This window comes from Bicyclus anynana, chromosome 22 (genome assembly GCF_947172395.1).
Source record: "Bicyclus anynana chromosome 22, ilBicAnyn1.1, whole genome shotgun sequence".
In the NCBI taxonomy this organism is placed as follows: domain Eukaryota; kingdom Metazoa; phylum Arthropoda; class Insecta; order Lepidoptera; family Nymphalidae; genus Bicyclus; species Bicyclus anynana.
Genome location: NC_069104.1, coordinates 6,866,001 through 6,891,504, shown reverse-complemented (window position 1 = coordinate 6,891,504; position 25,504 = coordinate 6,866,001). Strand labels below are relative to the sequence as shown.

General features: G+C 36.1%; 1 protein-coding gene across 6 annotated transcripts in view; it reads right to left on the bottom strand.

Annotated features, from left to right (window-relative positions):
* The window catches only part of LOC112050669 (rho GTPase-activating protein 20), a 46,926-nt gene extending 21,488 nt beyond the window's left edge, over positions 1 to 25,438 (bottom strand). For 5 of the 6 annotated variants that reach the window (XM_052888327.1, XM_052888329.1, XM_052888330.1 and 2 more), the window contains exons 1-6: positions 25,000 to 25,438; positions 24,558 to 24,730; positions 23,281 to 23,376; positions 19,024 to 19,115; positions 7,918 to 8,027; positions 3,216 to 3,399 (exon numbers count right to left, since the gene is read on the bottom strand). In XM_052888327.1, the coding sequence (XP_052744287.1) occupies positions 3,216 to 3,399; positions 7,918 to 8,027; positions 19,024 to 19,115; positions 23,281 to 23,376; positions 24,558 to 24,730; positions 25,000 to 25,167 (823 nt within the window). In that variant the 5' untranslated portion in view covers positions 25,168 to 25,438. The remainder of the gene's footprint in view (positions 1 to 3,215; positions 3,400 to 7,917; positions 8,028 to 19,023; positions 19,116 to 23,280; positions 23,377 to 24,557; positions 24,731 to 24,999) is intronic. The other variant, XM_052888328.1, reaches the window with a different exon arrangement.
* Between the last annotated feature and the right edge of the window lie 66 nt (positions 25,439 to 25,504).

Sequence of the window (25,504 nt, the reverse complement as noted above, 5' to 3'; positions counted from 1 at the left end):
GAAGCAGAAAATCAAAGCGTGTATTTTTTTTTAACTATATCTTAGCATAGTTTATGATGGTGAATGGTTTGAAAGAGCTAAGTGTATTCTGAAAACATCGTGAGTAAACCTGCATACCAGAGAATTTTCTTAATTATCTGCACGTGTGAAGTCTGCCAAAACGCAATGGGCCAGCGTGGTGGACTATTGTCCAAACCCCTCTCATTGTGAGAGGAGACTTAAGCTCAGCATTGAGCCGAATATAACCATATTCGGCATATGTTGATAACGAAGTGTAATTTTATTCTTCTCGGCATCATACCGGAACTGGGAACTTGGCGGTACAAATAGGTCATTAAGACCTATCTACGAGACCGGAGCCAGGCAATATAAAAGCTAAAAATATTTATCTAGCTGAGAAATTTACCCAAAACGCCTCTATTATGACGCAAAGTATTCCCTCGAAAAAACAACCTTAAATATAAAATATAACTACCTAGTACTTACTCGACTAGATAGATGAACCTAATCCAGGAATTAATGGATGGATGCTTTCATGCATAAGTTTCACAAAAAACAAATTACTTATACTGGTAAAGAGTGACAACCTTGACCGAAAGCGAAATAAAAATGAGTGAAATAAAAAACTGTAACGCTCGAATAATTATCTGGAAACAAAAAGATCAAGGTCGCAATGAAATCTTTATGACTCTCAAGGCGCGAGACATGATTAGATAAGACGAAAATCTACTAAAAACCAATAGTGCAAATTGAGGAAAATGAATGAACGTGAAATGCATTGAAATTGATTAATAAGCTCTTGAATGGAAGGAGACATTACTTTGGGGAACTTCATTATTTTAACAGTGAATAATTGATTACATTCTCGAATTCTCGATGACTAAAAATCGACGAATCAAAGTGTCAACATCACTCAGACCCAAAAGAAACTCCTTTGTTTTGTGTGCAATTTTTCTTGTTTTCTATCTTCTGTTTGTAATAATTTGTTTTGTGTTCAATAAAGTTTTTCTTCTTCTTCTCTTACGCGAGAACGCTTCGATTTCGGTGTGGAGAGGTTTTTCTGTTAAAACTGAGTGACATTGGCGCGAATCGTCGGTTTTTCGCGAAGAATAGAAAAAAATATTCCAAATTATTAAAATCTTATGAAAAATACTTTTAGTGTCGATATAGCTACAGATCTTGAGGTCTTGATTTGGATTCATGGGTTAAAATGATCACTTAGATGTATAGTATACTAGCCGACGACCCGCGGTTTCACCCGCATAGTTCCCGTTTCTGTGAAAATACGGGGAATGATTCAGTAGATCCTGAGATATCCCCTACAACACCACAAAAATCAAATCATCTCGGACCAGTAATTCCTGAGATTAGTTAGTGTTCAAACTAACAAACAAACTCCAAATATTAGTACAGATATAGTAAAGATACTGTATACCGACTCTCCAAGAAGCATTAACAATTTCACATGAAAATTGCAACAAGATGTCCGTATCAATTAGTCCAAAGCAATTGCGACAACAAGATTTGATCTTTGAGGCGAAGAATTAACGAGTTAATAACTCGTTAATTGTGATGGTCGGGAATGCTTTTACGACCGTCACAAATAATCCTTTGTAACTGGTACCGTAGGAATCGGGTTAATTATTTATTATTATTGTTCTTACATAGTACATGTGTTTTTAAATTTCTTTGAAAATAAACCATCTCAAAAACTATATTTAGATGGAATTAGGGGATTTTCACATCTAGCGAGTCGCAGGGATACGCTGGATGGGAAATTTTGACTACATTAGCTATTTTATAGAGATAGCATAAATATGGCTACAATGGGACGAAAGAAATAGATTAGTAGATAAAAATCTTAACGCAGCTAGGGCCTTAAAAATTGCTTTAATTAAGAAATTAAATATCACGTGTTTTAAACGGTGAAGGAACAAAAAAGTTTGTATATGCGGTTGTTAAGGAGAGGATCCATTGCAATTTCAACGGTAGGATTTAATCGTCGTGGTTATTAACTATTTAATTTGATGACCTAGAATGTTTTAATAAGATAATAAGGCGATATGTTTCGGAATTGTGTGTAAAATTCGTAATTTTCGTGACATTTAAGTTAAACTTGTTAAATTTAAGTTTATGCGTCGGAGCAAATGCCAGTACTTAAGACTCAATTATAAGTTTATACAGAGTTATTTAGGTATCTCTCAGTTGTAACCAACTCAGCATATTACATAAATTTGAGCATTTCAATTTGAAATATAATGTTTATGTAACTTTAAATTTTATGTACTACCGAACCGGATAACACAACCAAGCGATTTAGCGTTCCGGTACGACGTCGCAAAGCACCCAATTAGTTGAATAAACTATATTCTTTCCAAGTAAACAACCCACCTATCTGAGACGTCTCGGATAGGTGACAAAAAATCCTGAATACCCGAAGTGTCTAAATCAAGTTCTATAATAAAATATTGAATATTTGAACTTACATGTTTTCATTTCCTAGCAAAACATGTGCTGTAAAATAGCTGGAAGTTAGAACAGGATATTATTCTAGCGGTTATGCATAGCATAAATGTAGCAGAGGTCTTATTTCCGCAAAGATTTCCTTAGCTTTGCAGTGTACCTAATTGAAATGAGTTTCATAAGCACTTAATTACTTTGCTTTTACGCTTTACGGTTTTGATGTGAAAGTTGAGTAAGTATTCACAATGTTAAAAATTCATTAATATTTAAAAAAAAACTGTTTTTTTAAACGCTTTATATTAGCTTCGCTTGTGTATGTAAGAAAATCTTTCAATCTCAATTTGACCCACTTCCCGGTTTTCGATTAGGCTGAAATTTTGCACACGCTCTAAGTTCTGATGACAATACATGACTAGCTAAGAAACGTCTTTACAAATCCAATCGCGTCCAAGTCGCGCACCCGCAGTATGCGGCCGGTGACTCGCGCGTAGTACTCGTAGTTGTTCCTCCCGAACAGATCGCCCGTACTACCTGCTCGATGGTATAGTGTCACAACTATAAACTCATTAGCGTAGGCCTCCTGGTCGCGGTGGTGTCGCGGGGGAGGCGGGTCTCTGAAGGAGCAGATCCACTCGTCGCGCACTCGCAGTATGCGGCCGGTGACTCGCGCGTAGTACTCGTAGTTGTTTCTCCGAACAGATCTCCCGTACTGCCTGCTCGATGGTATAGTGTCACAACAACTATAGACTCACTAGCGTAGGCCTCCTGGTCGCGGTGGTGTCGCGGGGGAGGCGGGTCTCTGAAGGAGCAGATCCACTCGTCGCGCACCCGCAGTATGCGGCCGGTGACGCGCGCGTAGTACTCGTAGTTGTTCCTCCCGAACAGATCGCCCGCGCTGAACTGCTCGATGAGTTGCCGCATTATACGTGTCGCCACCTGATATCAGTTGGAACCTTTCAGATTTCTATTACAGATGTTTCCTTAAAGGAACGACTACATTTGAAGTGAGAACTTCTTTTGTCATATTGAGCACTTTTGGGATAAGGAAAAAGTGACCATGTATTAAGATTTTTTTTAAGTGACATGCTTCTGAGTTTTCTTTTAACAGTGACCAATATTCCCCTTTCTCTTCCTTAAACGTTTCGTTGAATGTTTGTGTTTAATGAATGAACTAGGCGTCCAATAAGCTAATTCGACATAGACATTGTGTCATACTTAACAGAAGTTTCTGGAACACTAGAAAATATTCATGTGATGAACGTGAATGTTTTTCAGTGTAAATAGTAATTAAAAAATAATTATTTATTACGTGGTAGTCTATCACGCTCGTGTAGGGGAGCCATAAGGAAGTTGCGTCACGTTAAAAGTGCGCAAATGATTTAATGCGTTTATTTTACGATTACATACGAGTGCATCTTGGGTATAGTGCGTTTTATGTAACAGCTAAGTGATGTGTGTATTAAGCATACAAAATAAATATTCATTAACTTATAATGTAGCAGTTATGCATGCGCGCGGAATCTTAACATAAACATACAGTCATACATTCTAATACGCTTGGTCGCACCCCTCCGAAACGGCTCTGCCGGTTTTAATCAAATTTATTTTGTATATTTGGTAGCTATGACAATAGCCCCTCCTTTTTTAACGCGATTTTAGTAGTGTTGTATGAAATAAATTCACATGACAGAATAATGTTTTCCGAGTCAGCTATTACTTAGATGTTTCGTGATCTCAATACCGGGTGACATAGTTTGGATCAAATTTCGTACATTAATCACAAAGATAGATAAAGGAAATTTGAAAAATCGCGGATATATTTTTTTTTAATTTATCCAAAAATAAAAAGAAATATAGCATATTTGTATGTAGTATAACAAAACGTGCTAAAAGTTAGATAATAACTAATAATAATTAAGCCAACATATACAAATCTTATCTAAATAGTCAAAGTCTAAAATACTTTTTCTCAACCATCCAAGGTCAATGGCAAGAACAAAAAAAGAAGCGGAAATTTCACTTAGCGGAAGACATTCGGTGTTCTCAAACGAATTGCAAATTGACAACTCTCAAGGTTGCTTTTTGTCCCAACAGTTTACACTATTGTCTTAACTTTACACAATGACTAAGAATTTTAATCCTGCCAAATGATATTTTGGGGGTTAAGCGATAATGTAATGGCGATTAGTTGGAGTATGTGAAAGAAGACATGTGTGTAACAGTAGATGATAATTTGACGAATAATAAAAGCGAATTGACTTATTTTACCAAGCCCTCATAAGTGGGATAAGGTACAGGAGATGATGAAATGAAATTCTGTGGGTAGGTTTATTGATTAGCAAAACCTGGCTATCAAATGCAACCTCCTTTCTTAAGCATAATCGTAAACGTCTTACATAACTTTGTAATGTTACGGTACAAAAAGGCTACTTTTCGACCATAAAAATATATGAGTGCAGAAAGACTGGTTTTTGGCCATAAAAATATATGGTTCGTTAAAAATAAACTCCCGTCTAGTGGCTCAAATTAAATTCGCCAAGCTAGATGAGTCAGGATGAGATGGGATATGAGTAACTAATTCAATTTGTGAGTCAAACGCTTATCAACACTCTACAAGATGTTACAAGACAAAAATCATGCTTCAAAAGATACGCCGAATCGTGACTAAATCTAAAAATATTTTTTCTATTTATACTTATAACGAGATTATGTTCCTTTTTTTGGTTAAGCTTTGCTATTTATACGTTTTTAATGAAATATAACTTATATGTTGTTAAATCCACATATAAGTTTTACTTCTTGTTTCTACGAAACTAGCATTAAAATCTGTCTAATATAGTTTCGGAGATTAATGTGAATAGACACAAAGGCAAAAGACAGCCAAAATAATTCTCCAAAGGTCAATCTATCTCTGTTCGTTCAAAATGGGACCCTTGACAGATAGGAAAGACAGTTTTACTTTTGTATTTTTAAAAAACAAAGTCGTGTTAGTTACGCCATTTATATATCCAAAATAATTGAACGCACCTGTATGGATAAATATAAGTACGAATATGCATGACGGTGATGAAATTTGATACGCTAATAAGGAATTTCTTTAGTATAACGACATTGACGCTATCTTAATGGTTGTGTTCAATAACGTTTAAGAATAATTACATCAAAGCCACACCAATTCGTTTGTTTTCTACGTAAAGATAAAGGCATTTTCTTATTGCCGTAGGGTCTTTTGGGACCTCGGGGAATGAGGCAAAGATAGGCCTCTTGTTTCAATGTAATATTTTTAAAATAAACATGCGTTATTTTTACTTTAATTAAATTTCATTGACATGAATTATTATGATATTGATCTTGCCATCATGAATAAAGTAAAAATGTAAGAGATTTTTTACTTAACTTATACATATTTAACTTTTGCATTAAGTGTAAATACAGCAATAGTGCAGATAAGTATCGAAACTAGGACTTTTCCGTCCACATTTAAACCAATAAACTTTAAATACCCACCGAACGCAAATTCCATGCAAACGCATTGGCGTGGCCTTCGTTAAAAAACTTAACCTAATAAAGCGTATGTACTACTTAGTGCGTATTGTGATACTTACAGATACTTCGGCCTTTGGCAGCGTAATTTAAATAGATTAGTAAGCATAACTATGTAAAGCTATTTACATATAAACGTAGTATATAGGAACACCAACACATAGGTATAAAATATAAATGTATGTATTAGTATTGCATTTAATGTCGGATAGTAATTTTCTAGAATTTAACTAGAATAAGTAAATATATTATTTCTAATAATATTTATGGATATTTATGGTTTACCAAAATTAAATGCAACAACGAAAATCTAAATAACCACACAATTTGTAATATCTGAATTTAACACTCACTCATATAATACAATATAGACATATTTTTACATAATACTTAGGTATATTTTGTTATTTTCTCTTGTATCGTCGTTGTAAATTTTGCCGGAATAGGTAAAGACACGGATTTGATCCTCGCCGATTCCAAAATTTAGGATATTCTTTCTAAAATTTAAAAATTATCGCCTAGTGTCGAAAATAGTGTTAACAAACCATAAGTACTGTCACCTTATACATAAAACTAAATCAAACCCGTCTTTAGAGAATAAAATATCTATAAATCTAATAACAATACGTCGAATATACTAAAAAATTCGTAGTCACCTATAAAAATTTAAAAAGACATTTGAATCAAAACCAAATGCGTAGCTTCCCCGATTGTTTAAAAAAAAACATCAGTAAACGATAACGTTGTATAGAACCGGTACCAGATTGTAGTTATCAGATCACCTCAAGCATTAGCCATTAACTCCGCATTTTGTATTGAATTGTTCAGTCTGATAAGTGATAACACACTCGTTAGATCTTTACTGTACTGATAAAGACGAATGAGAATCTACGACTGTGCGCAATGACGCATTTTGGATAAACAATAGGTTAGTTGACACTCAAAAGATCTTAAATTGTTCATGATTTCAATATTTACAACACAAATATAGTAAATAGCATCATCGCATTTTACGAGGTTCCAGGAAAAATGTGGATTAAACCACTAGAAAGACCGGTTGAGTTGGATCTTGAGGAAATATTTAGGTATAATAAATAGGGTAACTTTTAAGAGTCAATAATGAAATGTGAGGAAGGATCGGTTCTTATAACAGTCAACTGACCTTGAACCTCCTAAAAGAATTTTGCATCCTGCGTTCAGGGTTCTTTGACAGTATAAACTTACAAACGTTGAGTAGAACGCAAAACTCAAAACGCAGAACTCAGAACACCTAAAATATTTCTGTCTGTGTGGACTCTTAAAGATCATTACTAAGCAACTTTGACGGATTGTCCATAAATAGCAATACAGTAAGTCTAATGGGAACGTTGCATTATCTACTTAGTTGTAATAGTTGCAGCGTGCGAGATTTGAAGACCGATCGGATCTCGTAACTGATCGGATTTTTTAGCAGTAGCACGGTTTGACCACTTTCTTTCTCTGATATTAAACAGTTATAAATTGCGTAGAACGCAAAACTCAAAACGCACAACTCAGCACACATGAACTCTTTGTGTCTAAGTGTCAATAGCTGCAGCGAGCGAGTTTTGAGGACGGATCGGATCGGAACAATCAACTGACCTTGAAACTCCAGTATGAGTTTTGCGTTGTGCGTTCAGGGTTCTAAAGCAGTAGCGGTTTGACCACCTCCTATATCTGACAGTACTTATACGATTACAAATTGCGCACAACTCAGTAAAGCATGAACTCTTTATCTGAGTGGGCTATTAAAGATTATTAAGTAACTTTTACAGCTTGCCCATAAATAGCAATACGTCGAGTCGCACGGGAACGTTGCATTATCCACTTAGCGAGTCAATAGTTGCAGCGGGCGAGATGCGAGGACGGATCGGATCGGAACAATCAACTGACCTTGAATCTCTGCACGTCCTCCATTGTAGCGGTCTTGCCGTCCGACACGCACGAGTGGAAGAACGACGGCGCTACCGACACGCCTAGGGCCTCTGATGTCATGCCGGTCCCTAGAAATTGTTTAAAGAGAGTTAATGTTGAATTGCGCAAGAAAGAATCTTAAAGAATATATTTCTGGTCCTAGGGCCAACTATTGTGTGCCGCGGTTTCACACACGTGGTTCCCATTCCCGTGGGATTACGGGAATAAAATATAGCATATGTTACTCTTTGATAATGCAGCTTTCTATTGGCGAAAGAATAGTTTTAAAATCGGTCCAGTAGTTTCGGAGTTTATTATACATATAATGATAATAATAATATCACACGAATGTGATTGAAGTAAAAGGCTTGATTGCGTTTCTATAAATAAAATATAATTTTTATTTACAGTATTATTTATATTAAATAATTAAATTTAATTACATCTTACCTATAAATAAAATATTAAAAAACCTTCAAAGCCATTATTTACATTAATTCTTAATACTTTATATTTTAATAAAAATTTCAATGTTTTGCTGTTAAGTCAATAACATGTCGAATATTTTAAATTTGACAATGAAAAAAAGTAAAATACCAATAAGAAATAATACTAAAGAGGTTTTCTTTTTACAAACAAAAAATCAAATCTTAAATCATTATAATATTGGTTTAGATGTGATATAATAATAAATAAATAAGCCGTTTATTCCATATCTAAATTTACATATCTAAATTACATTTCAAAAGTTGTTAGTAGTCTGTTAGCAAGTTTTCTTAAATTATGTTAGTAATATTAGTTATTAAGTTCTTATTAAATATGGACCCCTGAAAGGGTAAAGGCCTCCTCCATCTTCTTCCACAACTCCCTGTCTTTGCCAGATTTCATCCATTCGTTTCCGGCTATCTGAATGATATCATCAGCCCACCGTCGGATTGGTCTTCCTACATTTCTTTTTCCTAATGGACCTTTCCATCGTGTTGCTTCAATAGTCCATCTTTTGTCTACATATCTTGAGATGTGGCCGGCCCATTTCCATTTAAGTGTGAGTGCATGGCTAAGAGCATCGGCCACTTTAGTTTTTTGTCTGATGGTCACATTCTTCACTTTATGAATTTTCCTAATCTTCAACATGCTTCTTTCCATTGCTCTCTGAGTACATTTAATTAAGATTTAGATGTGAATAGAGTTTAAGAATTAGATGTGATATAAATGATTAGTCAAAATTGACAACAAGGGAAAGTTTTCATTCCAATACCAAGGAGCATTCAGATAATGTGCGCATGAGCTATTTGAGCTCGTACCACCGTTACCATTTTACCATCACTTTGGATGAAATTTGGTATACACAGGGTGGGTTTTCACCCCCATGTCATTGGACATTGACATTTCTAAATCTCGTACTAAGCATTTTGCATCTTCATTTCTTACACACGTTGCTAGGGTACTTAACATTCATCCGATTCCCTTTGGTTCACTACTGTGACGGACTTTTTGAGGAAAAGAAGTGAAACTATCAAGTTAATGATATTATACATTTTTGTCTAGTACAGACCGAATGTTAAATGACATTGTATGGCATATGTTTTGACGAATAACGCAAAACACAAGTGAAATTGCAAGTGCATGTTACCCAATATGTCAACCACATGTACTAAGAATGGATTTATTATTCTTCGTATGAGGGAAATCCATAAACATTGTCGCGTGAGCGCGGCTCGCGTGTGACCAACGGATTGTTGATAATATTTTTTTATAGTTCCTGTTAAAGTTGCAAGTACCTAGGAGCAAGTTTTTAATGCATTTTTCACTATGTACTTCACTATGTACCTACCTACTTTATTAGATCCGTTTATGGATATGAAAGCAATCCTACCGACATCTAACTTATACTATATCTTTACTTATATTTCGTTGCGTTGGGACGAAAGAGATGTGACTGGGAGCACTCAGCACATTGACATTTTGTCTATTTGTCTTTACCAGATATGTCGTTGTTTTCGTGTTGGGCATACAGGATTGATGCTTTGCTTTATCAAATAAGAGAGATATGCTGTTTAGTATAAAGAACAGAATCATTACATCACTCCCTCTTATCACTCTCTCTTTCGTCTCATCGCAAAGAAAGAGTAACCGGAATCGCTATTGGTTTATAATATCTTCATTTCTTCACGAGATATCTCGAGAAGAACATCTTAGACCTGTCGATGTTAAGCGGAAACCATACAAGAGCAACATTTTATAGTGCATGCAAGCGACGCGTCTTACAATGCGCTATCCTAAAGCTGTCATACCCATCTAAACCGAACACAATGCTGCAGAATTAAACGTACCGCTTTTTTATTTCATGACAAGTTAGCCTTTGTCTGCGACTACCTGATGTTAAGTGACGATGCAGTCTAAGAAGGAATCTAATACTTGAAAGAAGTATAAGTTTATTCTACCCTCTATTACCTCTGGCGCTTTGTGTAATTGAATCGAACCCAACTCTCTGTTGAGAACGAACTACCAAAGAGGAAAGACCAATTGTCAAAAGCCGTCCGCAACGACTACTAAAATTGTAATGAACAAACCAAACAAACCATACTCGTACCTACCTACTATCCGTTTACCTACATATCAATCCAACCATCAAGTCAGTTATGTAATAGTATAAAAGCCCACAGCATTTTCACAGTGGCTACCCGCGCGGTGTATGTAGCACGCTCCATTAACCGTGTCATTCTATCCCCCTTTTATTAACTCGCTCGGTCGGTATTTTGTTCGAAATGTCACTTACGGTTACGTAAACTGCGCGCTTAATTCAATAAGAACTTAACTGAGTTTAAACGATCAATGTGCGCAATTTAAAATTGTTGCACATGTATCATTTTTACACCTTTATTTTTTCTCTCATTAATTTATTTGTACTTGTTTATGTTAATATAATGACAACATCAAGCGAATCGCAGGTATTCGCTGGAGCAGGCCGCTCAGTATCGTGATGTTTGCAAGTCACAAAAGGCCCTATGTCCTGCAGTGGACGTCCATCGGCTGACATGATGATGATGGATGATGATGTTTTAATATAATACAAAACACTATTAAAAATTTATAAAAAAAGTTTCTCCCGCTGCGGGACCAAGTGCCCAAGCAACCGGTGGTCAGGGCTCCAGAGAGAGGAACCTCCTCACAATACGCGATTCTGTATCCGACCCTTGATCCAGCAGTTAAGCGAAAGCCTCTAAATCATAATCGCTCTTTCTTCGCAAGTTCTCTCGTCAGGGGTTGCCTGGTAGAGATTACTTATAGTAATAAGGCCGCCTTTGCATTTAATTTATCTTTTTAATGTTTTAATTTATAATTGTATTTTTGTGTGTAATAAAGTATTTCTTCTTCTTCATTATTACAAGTCCATTTTAACGGCTACAGGTTCAGGATATGGAGCTCAGATGCTTCAATGCGAGTTGGTGAGCGATTTTTGATAATATTGAATAGAAGCAGTACTTTGCGGAAGTTTATTATGATTAGGAGATGTTCGCTCTAGTAATCTCAGCTTAGCTTTCGGAGTGAAACGTGCATAGAGGATTTTCTATCGGATTTAGTTGTCATCTTGATCCGTCAGTTTTTCTTTCAGGAAAATAGCCAAATTAATCAATTATTATTTATTCTGCTTAATCACTATCACAATCATCATGATTATGATTATGACCGGGACCGACAGCTCGACGTGTTCACCGAGGCACGGAGATGTATCACCTCCAACTCCTCAAACTTCCTAACTTACTTTAACTAAGGATTTCTTAGAAGAAAGAACATCATTGCCAGTCCTAAAACTCGAATCTAGTACCTCGTGATCGGAAGGCATATTTGCTAACCACTAAACAAACGAGGCTAAAATAAAACAACCAAACACATTATGTCGGAGCACACCTACATTACTTTCGAGTTTCGGCCGTATATTCGTATCCGCAGAGATTTGTTATTTTGTTTCATATCATTCGTATCATCATCTGACCGTGACATAATAAATTTGACGCGCAACGAAAATAGTTTTTCCTAATAGTACGAGATCCGGCATAAGAAATATATACTCTCATCTGTTATTTATTTGGGATAACAAATAAATTATAGAGAATATTCAATATTCACATTGACACATTGCTAATGGTTTACCTTGTGAAATTGCAGCCAAATAGTATTAAACTTAATTAATCTACTTCCCTCATTGGTTTGTTAAAAAAAAATAGCACATTAGTTAAAACAAAATACCCAACCAAATCAAGAACTTCAAGGTCTGCAGCTGTGGGGTTGCCAGATATAAACAATTGAGTATTATTTATACTCTTATCAGTTATTTAGTCGTCTTATATCTCAAATTCAAGTTTATTTTATGCTTAATTTGTTTTAAGTAGTAGTTTTTATCGACTCGTAGTTGATGGTTTCCTATATTTTGTATAAAAAATATGTCTGGCCGCAATTTAATAGGCAACCTATTTGCAATGTGTGAATATTGTCTATCATTTAATTCTTACTAGCGGACGCCCGCGACTTTGTCCGCGTAGAATTCAGTTTTTCACATATCCCGCTGGATTTCCGGGATGAAGATAAACCTATGTGTTAACCCGAGTACAATCTATTTCCATTCCAAATATCAGCCAAATTTATTCAATAGCCGCAGCGCAAAGGAGGAACAAAGATACACAAACATTCGCCTAATATGAGTGTGATCACTAATAAAAAACAGATGAGTGTATATATTCTACTGCCGGATCTTAGACTATGAGAGTGAGCCGCCCAGTGATACCGTCGATTGATAATAACCGCCTATTAGCTATAACAACATCCTGTACATTGAATGGATACAGATATAAAAATTATGTAGTTTATTTCCAGATGTTGCGGTCACCCCGCTATACAACTGCTTATTACTATGAACGACTACAACACCTATAGTAGATCCAGAGATTTCAAACTACCACTTTATAATATTATATAAAGTGGTAGTTTGAAATCTCTGGATCTACTAAACCGATTTTGAGAATTCTCTCATCAATAGAAAGCCATGTTATTTGTGAGTGACGTAGGCTATATATATATTTTTTTATTGTTTACAAGTTAGCCCTTGACTTAGACCTAGTCTTAGATGGAAGCGGGCTAACACCCCTTTCGGTTTCTACACGGCATCGTACCGGAACACTAAATCGCTTGGCAGTACGTCTTTGCCGGTAGGGCGGTTACTAGCCACGGCCAAAGCCTCCCACCAGCCAGACCTGGACCAATTAAGAAAATCTCAATCTGCCCAGCCGGGGATCGAACCCAGGACCTCCGTTTTGCAAATCCACCGCGCATACCACTGCACCACGGAGGCTGTCAAAATATATTATCCCCGTACTCTTATAGGAACGGGAACCACGCGGGCGAAACCGCGCGGCCTCAGCTAGTTAGAAATGAAGGTAGAAACGTACTGGCATGCCATTTCATAACTTATTTATCTATACTATACCATTCCTCAAAAAATGGGCTATCTAACACTGAAATAATTTTCCAAATCGGACCTGCAGTTCTTGAGATTAGCGCGTTCAAGCAAACAAACAATTTCTTCAGCTTTATAATCTATACTAATATTATAAAGAGGTAAAGTTTGTAAGTTTGTAAGTTTGTCACATTTTTTAAATGGGGTAATCTTCGGAACTACTGGTCCGATTTTAAAAATTCTTTCACCAGTAGAATGCTACATTATCGGGGAGTGCTATAGGCTATATTTTATATTGGTATTATATATATTAGCCGAGTTATCACAGTTTTTGTCATACAGGTCGGACTGAACTCCTCTTAAACAGACTTATTCGCATCCGCTGCCTTAACTATTGTGTAAAACTGAAATTAATGTATGGAGACATTATGTATCTTTAAAAGTTCTACAAAAAAGTCCGCGACACCATATATCTATCTTCTATATATTAACAGATATAATACCTTTTGTGTTTTAAAAATTATTAATTTTATATACTTAGGTTTACGTCATTATTTATACAATTAAACTTTAATCCTTATTAAAATAAATTATTTAATAATCACAAAGATATTATGGAGATAAGATTTGCCTTTTACAGTATGTTAATTACTTAAATAGTTTCGGAGATAATACAAAATTTCTAAAAGACGCAGAAATTCCGCTATATGACGCCCGGCGCTTTCATTTACGTAGTTCCCGTTCCCGTGTGAATATGGGGATCAAACATAGCCTATGATACTCGCAAATAACGTAGCTTTCTATTGGTAAAAGAATTTTCCAAATCGGTCCAGTAGATACAGAGATTACCTCCTACAACCACACGAACTTATATTATTAGCATAGAAGTCTCTATTTCTCTTGGTCATACCACCACTCTCGAAGGACTGGACCGATTTTGCTAAGGGTAGGAGTAAGATAGAGAAGTCACAGGGAAGGGTAGGGTACGGGTAGGGAAGCGTAGGGGTAGTGTAGGGGTAGGGTAGGTTTAGGGCCGGGTTTAGGGTAGTGGTAGGGTAGGGGTAGAGGTAGGGTAGTGGTAGGGTAGAGGTACGGGTAGGATAGGGAAGTGGTAGGGTAGGGGTAGGATAGGCGTGAGATAGGGGTACGGGTGAAATAGGGGTAGGAAAGGGATAAGGTACGGGGAGGGTAGGGGTAGGATGGGGGTAGGGTGTAGGTAAGGTAGGGGTAGGGTAGGGGTAGGTTTGGGATAGGATAGGGGTAGGGTAGGGGTAGGGGCAGGGTAGGGTAGGGGTAGTAAAGTTGACATCGAAATTTACGCGGACGAAGTCGCGGGCGTCCGCTAGTATTAGTATATATTTGTTTGTTGGTAAACAGTATCTATACATCGAGTATGGCTGTAGTATAGAACTCTGGGCATCGTTAACCATACTCGATTAAGCCTAACCTAACCACAACTAAACCATAACGTACATGAATACAACTCGGTGACGTCGTTTCTTCAATCCTATTATAGATCTACATCGGATTATCTGCTTCTTGAGGTAACTATCTCACGCGGTAACATACCGTCTCATCAATACTCATAATAAATTTGTAGAGGTCAATTCTGTACATGAAATACATTTCCAAAATGACTATTAGGGGTGATTAGTGATCGATACTGATGCCAAAAATACAAATCAGTAAAATCTATGTTTGTTTGTTATAGAAACAAAAACTACTCGACGGATTTTAACGAAACTTGGTACAATTATTCTTTATACTTCTGGGAAGGTTATAGTATACTTTTCATCATGTTACGATCAATAGGAGCAGAGCAGTGAAGGGTAATATTGGGAAAAAGGGAGAATTTACTCTGTTTTTACAGCGATACTGGATTTATGAGGTCTAAGGGCGGACGAAGTCGCGGCCGTCCGCTAGTACAAAAATAAACAGTTAGTCATAACTTTCGCATTTATTACATTAATGTGGACTAGATAACTTAACTAGGCACAGACCAATGACTCAAAAAGACAATAGAAACTAAACAGGCACATCAAACTCAACACCTAATTAATATGGAAATGTGCACCAAACAAGCAACGAGCGGTATGTAAAAACAATTGAGTTCTACCCACGTAATAGATGAGCTAATTAAAATATTTCGATTGGCAAGTGACTTGACCCATAACGAATGTACCTAATAACATCCGGTTTTTGTTTGTCGGTTTCATCTTTGATTCGATTTGATTTTTGAACTTTCCAATTCGTTTAACTTCTGATGACCTTTCGGTAAACTTTTTTAGAAAGACGTCCTTAGAGAGTCACTCTTCTCATCTCTTCGGCTTTTGCCTTTAATTACCCCATCAGGCGATGCTTTTGCGCTCGCCCAAAGCCCGGTGACGCCACTGAAAATTTTCATTGAGTAACAATATAAATTACTTTTTACAGTTCACCTAAATTAAGTAAATTACCCACCTAATGTTAAGTGGACAACGGCCACGTATAACAGAGCAACCAGGTCTGGCTGGTGGGAGGCTTCGGCCGTGGCTAGTTACCACCCTACCGGCAAAGACGTACCGCCAAGCGATTTAGCGTTCCGGCACGATGCCGTGTAGATACCGAAAGGGGTGTGGATTTTCATCCTCCTCGTAACAAGTTAACCCGTTTCCATCTTAGACTGCATCATCAGGTGAGATTGTAGTCAAGATTTAACTTATAGACAATAAAAAAAAAGAAAAAAAAAAACAACAAGCAAGTGCCACACCCAATAATAAGCAATCCTATTTCGATTAACCTAGGCAAAGATCATATATCCTATGCCTCAGTGACTTTTACTTTCTTTCTACCTTCTTCTTGGTCGCATTCTTCATTGCTGATAGTCGTGTCCGCAGTTCCTTCGATACGTTGTTTATAATTCCACTGTATACGAAGAATTCTTAGAGGAAAATTGAGAAGACTAAAGTTCTAACGAGTCTCTTCTTAATGTTATTGGAAACCCTTTTGCTTTGCCAAATTCTCATTAGTTTGGTCAAAGCATTTTTGGAAATTTTTAATGCATCTTTCTCTCCCTTGTCTGATATGTCATGTCATGTCTGACAATTTCTACTTTAGGCATTTAACTATTTTCTTTACAAGTTGGCCCTTGACTAAAATCTCACCTTATGGTAAGTGATCATGCAATCTAAGATGAAAACGAGCTAACTTGTTAGGCGTAGGATGAAAATCCACTTTGGTTTGTACACGACATAGTAGCGGAACGCTAAATCGCTTGGCGGTACGTCTTTGCCGGTAGGATGGTAACTAGCAACGGCCGAAGCCTCCCACCAGCCACACCTGGACCAATTAAGAAAACCTCAATTAGCCCCGCCGGATCGAACCCAGAACCACCATCTTGTAAATCCACCGCGCATACCACTGCGCCACGGAGGCCGTCATATGGGTACCCTTATGAAACAAAAACGTTGCACCATTTTACTCGTACTATTATGTCATTATCCGATAATGTTCGATAAAGTCGTAGATAAGTATTGTATAAACATTAATGACTAATTTTTTTATTACAAATCTTGAAGTAGAAAGAATTTTGAAAATAACTTAATAGTTCAACAAAAAAAAACAAAAACGCTTCGCAGTTTCTGTTTATTGCTAAGTTAGAAAACCAACGAAACTGTGGGCGGATGATATCAGATAGCGGGAAGCGAATGGATGAATTCTGGAAAAGACAGTTGTGGAAGAAGATGAAGGAGGTTTTTACCCTTTCATTATTTATTCTTTGTTCTCACTTATTTTGCATGTTAGAATTGTAAGAAAATTATGTATTATTTGATTTGTGTTAAAATTATTGTTATTGTTTTATAATCATAATAATACTATAGTTAAGGAAGGAAGGAAGAGCGGGGCTTTCTGATACAGGTCTAGTACTTAATAGAAGGTCCCAGCCCAATCAGCTATGTAAACTTGATAAAACAATAAATTTTTCATTTCATTTCAGGAGTCCATATTGAAAAAGAACATACTAACTAATATTACTAACATAATTTAAGAAAACTTACTAACAAACTACTAACAACATTTTAAATGTAAATATGGAATAAATGGCTTATTTATTTATACTAGTGAGTTTGCTTGTTTGTAACACTACTTTAGAGAACATCACTTCCAAATTTTTCCGACAAATTCACTACACACACACACAATACAGAGTATTTAATGAAAACTTTAAATAGTTAAAAAAAACTAATACACACGCTTTTAGCACACACAAAAAATTACAAATATTGGATTTAGGTCACGTGACTATTTTTTCGTATTCCTGACAGCAAACCCTTTCATTTGACATCCATATCATGGGGGTGGATTTCAAACAGCCAGTCCGCCATCTTGGGGAGGCCGCCATATTGGATTTGTTTCTTAGCTAGTCATGTATTGTCATCAGAACTCAGAGCGTGTGCAAAATTTCATCCTACACGAAGACCGGGAAGTGGGTCAAATTAAGATTCCAAGATTTTCTTACATACATAGTTACAAGTGAAGCTAATATAAAGCGTTTAAAAAGGAAGGTCTGTACCTACTCGTATGTATCTAAGCCAACAGATATGTTTATATGTAGTAATATAATTTAACGTTCGACCCTGTTTTTAACCGACCAAAAAAAGGAGGAGTTTCTCAATTAGACGCGAATGTTTTTTTTTAAATGTTTGTTATTTTAGTTTATAAGAATAAATCAATCTATATCAATATCTATATACTAATATATAAAGCTGAAGAGTTTGTTTGTTGTTTGTTTGATTGAACGCACTAATCTCAGGAACTACTAGTCCGATTTGAAAAATTATTTCAGTGTTAGATAGCCCATTTATCGAGGAAGGCTATATGCTATATATTATCCCCATACTCCTACGGTAACGGAAACCACGCGGGTGAAACCGCGTGACGTCAGCTAGTATTAAATTAATGTAGTATATCTGAAACGTGAGACGTGAACATACTAATCTGTAGTACGGTAGCATCATTAAATCGTTCTAGTGTACACCTACGCGGATAATTGGCCAATTTGGTCTCATTATGTTCATGTTCAATGAACCAACGGAATGCACCGTTTTTTGTCACCGAAGTGTAACACGCTAACGAAATTGAGCGCGACTAAAATTATTATCGACATGTACTTATCTATTTTCTTTTTTTTTACCTGACTGACAAAAGAGGGATATGGTTATTGGCAAGAACTATTGATATAGTAGTTCGTAGCATTGAAGTGGAAGTGAACGAATATTCAATGAACTAACTAAAAATGGCCGCGTGTAGTTTGTATGCCTTTGACTTGGTACTGCCGGTTTTGGGCCAAGACGAAGGTAAAAGGCTGTTACACAATCCTCCATGGTGAAGTGCACTCATAATGCAGCTAATCGCCAAAATTTGAGGAGCTCGTCGCTCATCGCTGCAAACACTCTGCTAAGAGTGTACGATTAAGAAGAACTTGTATGCTGTGGGTTCCGCCGCGTCCCATACATACCGGTGATACCTAAAATTTTGTACGCACTGACGCACCATGGTCCAAAACGTCATAAAGTTAGCATCGTACTAAACACACAATCCAACTTTCGCCACAATGCAAATCTACAACTAAGATGATCAAAGCAACTCACCAGCCTTGTCAGCGTTGGAAGCCATCACACGAAATGTGCCGAAGAGGAGCACCAGCAGCTTCTGTGTACACACTGGCAACGCCAGTAGGAGCCTGCGTACAAAAACAAATAATTAAAAAAAAATGACAATACACACATCACTATATAGCCCCAAAGTAGCCTTTTTTACGCGGGGAAAGCCTCATGGATACCTTCTCTCCACGGGGAGGTTATGAAGGTTATGTCGGATTTGAACCAACTAAAACCCCACGGTTTTCCTCGTCGTCTGATGACAGGGCTAGCTAGCAAAGTAAGTTTAGCCGGTGTTATTTCTACTAAGTATATGATATTTCGCCGTATATTTTTTTCATGTATAAAAACGTATCTCTGTACCTATTATACGTGATCGAATCAGAAATCAGGATATCCGCAGAAGAACCAAAGTCACCGACATAGCACAACTAGTCACGAAGCTGAAGTGGCAATGGCACATAATTCGAAAAGCCGATGGACGTTGGGGTCCCAAAGTAATGGAATAGCGATCCCGCACTAGAAAGAGCGACCCTTATCAGGTGGACTGACGACATCAAGCGAGTCGCAGGGGTTCGCTAGATTGAGGCGGCTCAGGATCTTGGTGTTTGGAAGTCCCTACAAAAGGCCTATGTCCTGCAGTGGACGTCCATCAGCTGATATGCTGATGATACATATTAAAAACAATCTTCTCCGCCGTATCTGTCTGTACGTGATACTGAACTGACTGAACAGATTTTCAGTAAATAAAAATTTAGATTTGGACTCACTACTCAATTGATAACGCGCTGACTATAAACGTTTTTAGTATATCTTTGCCAAGTAGACGCCAGTACGATTACAAATTACGACCTATTTTATAAGGAAAAATAATAGAAAACATAAACAAGAGGGCATTGACCGGACGCCATCAGTCCCACACAAAATTATAGGAGACGGAGACAAACATAATTGTATAATACGAGTTATAATCTCAAATCTACATAATACCACGAATTCGTAATATAAATACACAAAAGACAAACAGTAAAAATTGTTCTCACAAGAAAATTATGATAAAAGTAATTAAGGATTTTTATAAATATTGTATTGAAGTTTTGTTTTATAAATCTTTGAAGGTTAAAGGTGTTTTGGCATTTTGCAAAACTGTGATATTGTAAGCAAAATAAATAACGTAAAATGCAGTGTACCTACCCACGAGAATTTCTTGCATTTATCTTTTTTAACTACAATTTTTATACTAATTTTCGATCCCTTTAGGGGTAGAATTTCATAAATTCTTGAATCACATATTTATCCGATAGTTCTTGTACTAATACGTTCGTAGGAATGTTTTTCAACCCCTATTTCATCCCATCTATAAGAAACGTTCAGTTTAGTGATGAAGTGGTTGGTACTAAAATTCATCAAAATTGGTTCAGAGGCTTACGGACAGTTTCTTCATCGCAAGTAACAGTCAAAGTAACGTCATAAATCAAAAGTGACCGTCTTATTGACTGAAAAATAAAGTCTACTTTACTACTTATTACTTTTACTGTTACTTTAGCTTTACATGAAGAAACTGGCTGTTAGCCGTGAAAAGTAAAGATAACAGACAGACTGACTGAATTAGTTTCGCGTTTATAAAATTAGTCTCTAAAGGTGCTTTATAAGTCTAAATCCATTTTGATACCGAAACAAGCACTATCTGTAAACAGGGGAACAACTCGGGGATTCGTAATTGCTATCGTTATCGACGTACACATAACAATATCAGCGAAAACAATGGCCGATCTTATCAAATCGGTAACTTTAGTGCATCGTAAATAGGGTTGGCACACTCAAATATTTTTAACTAGCAGACGTAGCGTAGTTCCCGTTCCTGTAGGAAAGCGGGCTTAACATATAACCTATGAAACTCTCAAATAACGTTGCTTTCTAGTGGTAAAAGAATTTTCAAAATCGTTTCACTAGATCCAGAAATTACCCCCACCTACCTCTTTATAATATGACCCACACGCTTGTTGTTTATTCCACGAAATTCGACAAATAACAATAATAAAAGATCGTAAATAACTCAAATTGTAAACAACTAGATATGGGCGAGCAATTATATACTCTTATGTCTCTAGTAATAAGGTTCTCCGTAACAAAATTAGTATAGAAGTATATACTAATTGCAAAAACCTGCCTTTGTATTTGAATAGAAATCGTGAGAATTGGATTTTTTACAATTATCTAATTTGTCTTTTTTAGTATCCAACATACATTTTCACGTACGACGTTGATTAATTTAATAAAGGGAGTCCGCATACGTCATATTTTTAAATTAATAGATAAATAAAATTAATAAATAATATTAAATGACCACGGCTAGCTGCGACTAACTTGACAAATGATTTGGGCGTCGGCCAGAGAGATGCGGGTCCGAATAACGCCCATTCAACAAATTAAATAAATTCACAGTAAAAATGTAAAATTAGAACTACATAAATCTGTCTTGAAAACTATACATTTACAAATAATAACGGAAAATGATTAATTGATTTTAGATGCAATTTATTAGATTTCCAAAAAGTCGATGCGTATAATTTTTTTTCTAATTGTAATTTTTACCTGGAATCACGGTTTATTTGTTATTGGATAAGTAACTTTTAAACATAACAAATTCTTGAAAGAAAACAGTCCAAAGGCATCAAACACTACCATAGAGCTTTTGAGGATTTATTTTTTAACCGACGAAAGTCAGAGTTTAACTATTCGACGTGCATATTTTTTTTGAGTAGAGCCGTGATAGCTTAGAATCGAAAATCAAATCCGGTCCGAGGCATGCACCTCCAACTTTTCAGTTGTGTGCATTTTAAGAAATTAAATATCACGTGTCTCAAACGGTGAAGGAAAAACATCGTGAGGAAACCTGCATAACAGAGAATTTTCTCAATTCTCTGCATGTGTGAAGTATGCCAAACCGCATTGGGCCAGCGTGGTGGGCTAACCCCTCACATTGAGAGGGACTCGAGCTCAGCAGCGAGCCGAATATGGGTTGATAATGACGATACGAAATTAATATTGGCTTTGACATGAGTCAACTAGCCGATCATATTACACGTTAGGAAGAATGGCACAGCCCTATAAGTGCGGAGACATCAAAATTCAAGTTAGTGCCGCATTCAAGGAACGCATTGTTCTGCCTTGACACTGTGGTTATGACGTGCACCGGCGTCTCCCATTGTGGTGCACAATGAACCGAGATCCATTGATGAATGCATATTAAGTTCCCATTATGAGTATTAGCGTGCGTGTTGCCAATGATGACCTACGGATCCGATACTTGGTCACTAACTATAGGCCTTATTAGGTGGACCAAAGACATCAAGTGGGTTGCAGGGAGCCGCTGATTGCTGGCGGCTCGAGACCGTTGTACTTGGAGGTCCATGCAAGAGGCCTATGTCCAGCAGTGGACGTCCATCGGCTGATAATGATGATGATGATTATGTGTATTAGCAAAAATTAAAAGTTATTCAAAATAAAGAATATTAGCAACTAGCAGACCTAGCGGTTTCACCTATACGTAATTCCTCTTTAAAATATTAGTATAAATGAAGTGAAATTTATGTTTCGATAAATTTCCCATGGCCATGTTCAAACTCAGGAAAGAAATTAAAATTACAATAATCATCGATTATAAACTTGAAGTCATCAACACAATGTAATTAGAGGGAAATAAAACGATAATTATATGATAATTAATTCATATGACGTCGCGCTAATTATCGTGGTCATACGGTTGAACTTGTGAAATAACGAAATATGAATGATTGTTTTGTGTTTGATGGTGAGCCAAGAGTTGGTCAAGAGATGTTGGGTTTTGTGTATGTTTGTTCCTCCTTTGTGTAGCAGCTACTGAAGCAATTTGGCTGAAATTTGGAATGGAAATAAATTTTACTCTGGCCTAAGAAGCCTATGTGTTAAACATAGGCTTCTTTTCATCAAAAATAGAAGAGGTTGAAATAGGGATTGAAAGTTTGTATGGAAAGTCATCCATTTTATGAGTCACTGTTTTAAAAATTTGGCCATAAATCATAACAAAAAAAACTAAATGTAATGTGATTTAAGAATTTTTAAAATACAACCCCTAAAGTGGTGAAAGAGGGGTTTAAAGTTTACATTGATTTTCACGCGGATGAAGTAGTGGGCGTCCACTAGTATTACTATATCCACTTTGTTCTCATTTCTCATTGTAGCAACTGATAAAATTTCAACACTCACCTTCTGATAGCATCCACTTGCTGTTCTGCAGGCAGCTCCACCACAGCAAACAACTCCATCTCACCATCTCTGCCGAACACTCCTCCAGGTATTTTCCTACAGAAAAATCTTGGTGTTAAAAAACACATTTAAAAAAAGTCCTATCACTTGATACAAGTAGCATACTTGAGAACAATGATCTTCCTGTCCAGTAAAGCCAAATCACATATAAGAATCAGCTTATAGTCTGTATACTGGTTGCAGATACACATAACATAAAAATATATATAATTAAATAAGTTTAATTAATCATTATACCAAACTTCTTCTTTTATTTTATTAATTTTATTCTTTACAAGCCCTTGACTACAATCTCACTTGATGGTAAGTGATCTAAGCTGGAAGTGGGCTAACTTGTTAGGAGGATGAAAATGCACACCCCTTTCGGTTTCTACACAACATCATACCGGTAAGTTAAATTGCTTGGCAGTATGTCTTTGCTGATAGGGTGGTAACTAGCCATGGCCGAAGCCTCCCACCAGCCAAAAAGCTAATTAGATGAAAAGGTTCAGTTTCTAATAATTACAATGTCAAAGATTACAATTGTCCTGACTAATCTGTCATTATGTTGTCAGGGCTAAGCGCATTACATACGACAAATCTAATCTTTAATTACACCTAATCCTTAATTTATTGACTTTACTAAAACAGTACTTGTAGAATTAGATTAAGTATGAATTACTAATTCATTCTATTGAAGATTGATTACTGTTTTAATAAATATAGGAGATATGGTAAATAGGCTAGTTGACACTTTTTTTAATGGTATCTACTTCAGTTTTTTAAATTATTCATTATTGTACTAGATCTAAAATAATACCATATTTTTTGAGACATACATAAAAAATTTAATTTTATATTTCAGACCTATGTACTACACTAGATTAATATTGTTTATATTAAAATTGATATGAGCCAACTACCCTATTGTAAATAACAGATGTTGTTTGTTATATTGTACAATTATGGCTTTTAATTAGGCAGGTCATGGGAAGTCTGTGGATAGAGGTAAGTCATGGTCTTGATTCAAAATCTGTCTGTCTGACTTAACTGTTTAAAAATCCTTATAAAAAACCCAAATCCTGTAGTGGACATCCATTGACTGATGTTGATGGTAATATTATGTAGATAAATTAAATATTTCATAATATAAAATCCTAAAATTGTAATGTTCTTTAACAGTTATTATAAATTACATTGCTTTGATAAGCTAATATGAAAAGATAGATAAAACTCACCTCAGGAACTTTTTGAGAACACTAGCAATAGTGTAAACAGAATAATTGTCAACATTAACCAGTCGTCCAGTTTGTAAGAAATGTATCAACTTCTTCATAGCACCTTGATGACCAGGCGCTCGGAACACATCACGACGGAGCGGTGCCTCTTTATTTAGCTTAAGAATCAGCACCTAGACCATATAACCCTCTTATAATTGGCTCATTAAGTCACATAAAATTATAATCAATTTATGAAAATTAATTTAAGTACTAGCTAGAATTTATTTTATTTTTAATTAATATACCTCAGAACTACTATGTATTTTTTTATTAACTATTTAATTATGATTTAAAATAATTTTATAGTATTTGTCAGCAAAATAACCTCTTGAATTGTCAATAAAAAATTACATTAATAATTTTATTTTTGTTTTAAGCGAAGGTTGTTGAATATACTAACAAGCAGGGGTCCCGGTATGTCGTCCTTACAAACTTCCTGAAGAGGTACACCAAACTTTACTTTTTCAATTCTCCGCGGATATGGCAAAGAATTCGGATGACCACACGATGTGACCACATTGCTTAATGTGGCTGCTCGACGGTGCATACGCCTCGCCCAGTTGCTCATCTTAGCCCGAAGAAGTATTTATCTTTCGTGCTGGAACGATCGTATGCGTTTAGTGTCGACTTGATTACAAGCACTTTCTGAATTCTTGACATCACAAACAATACACTAATGCAATTTCACATACACACTAACTTACAATCAAAGTTATTTAATGTTTCAAATCCACCTCCATTTTTGTTAATTAAAGTACACTTTCGATTCAAAAATCTACTCGCTCGATCAAAAGAACAATGTACTTTGAAAGAAATACCTACCCTACCACCAACCAACAGTACATACAAAAATCTGTTTATATTCTCTTTGACACATGCTTGGATTTGACAGGAAAGAGACATCG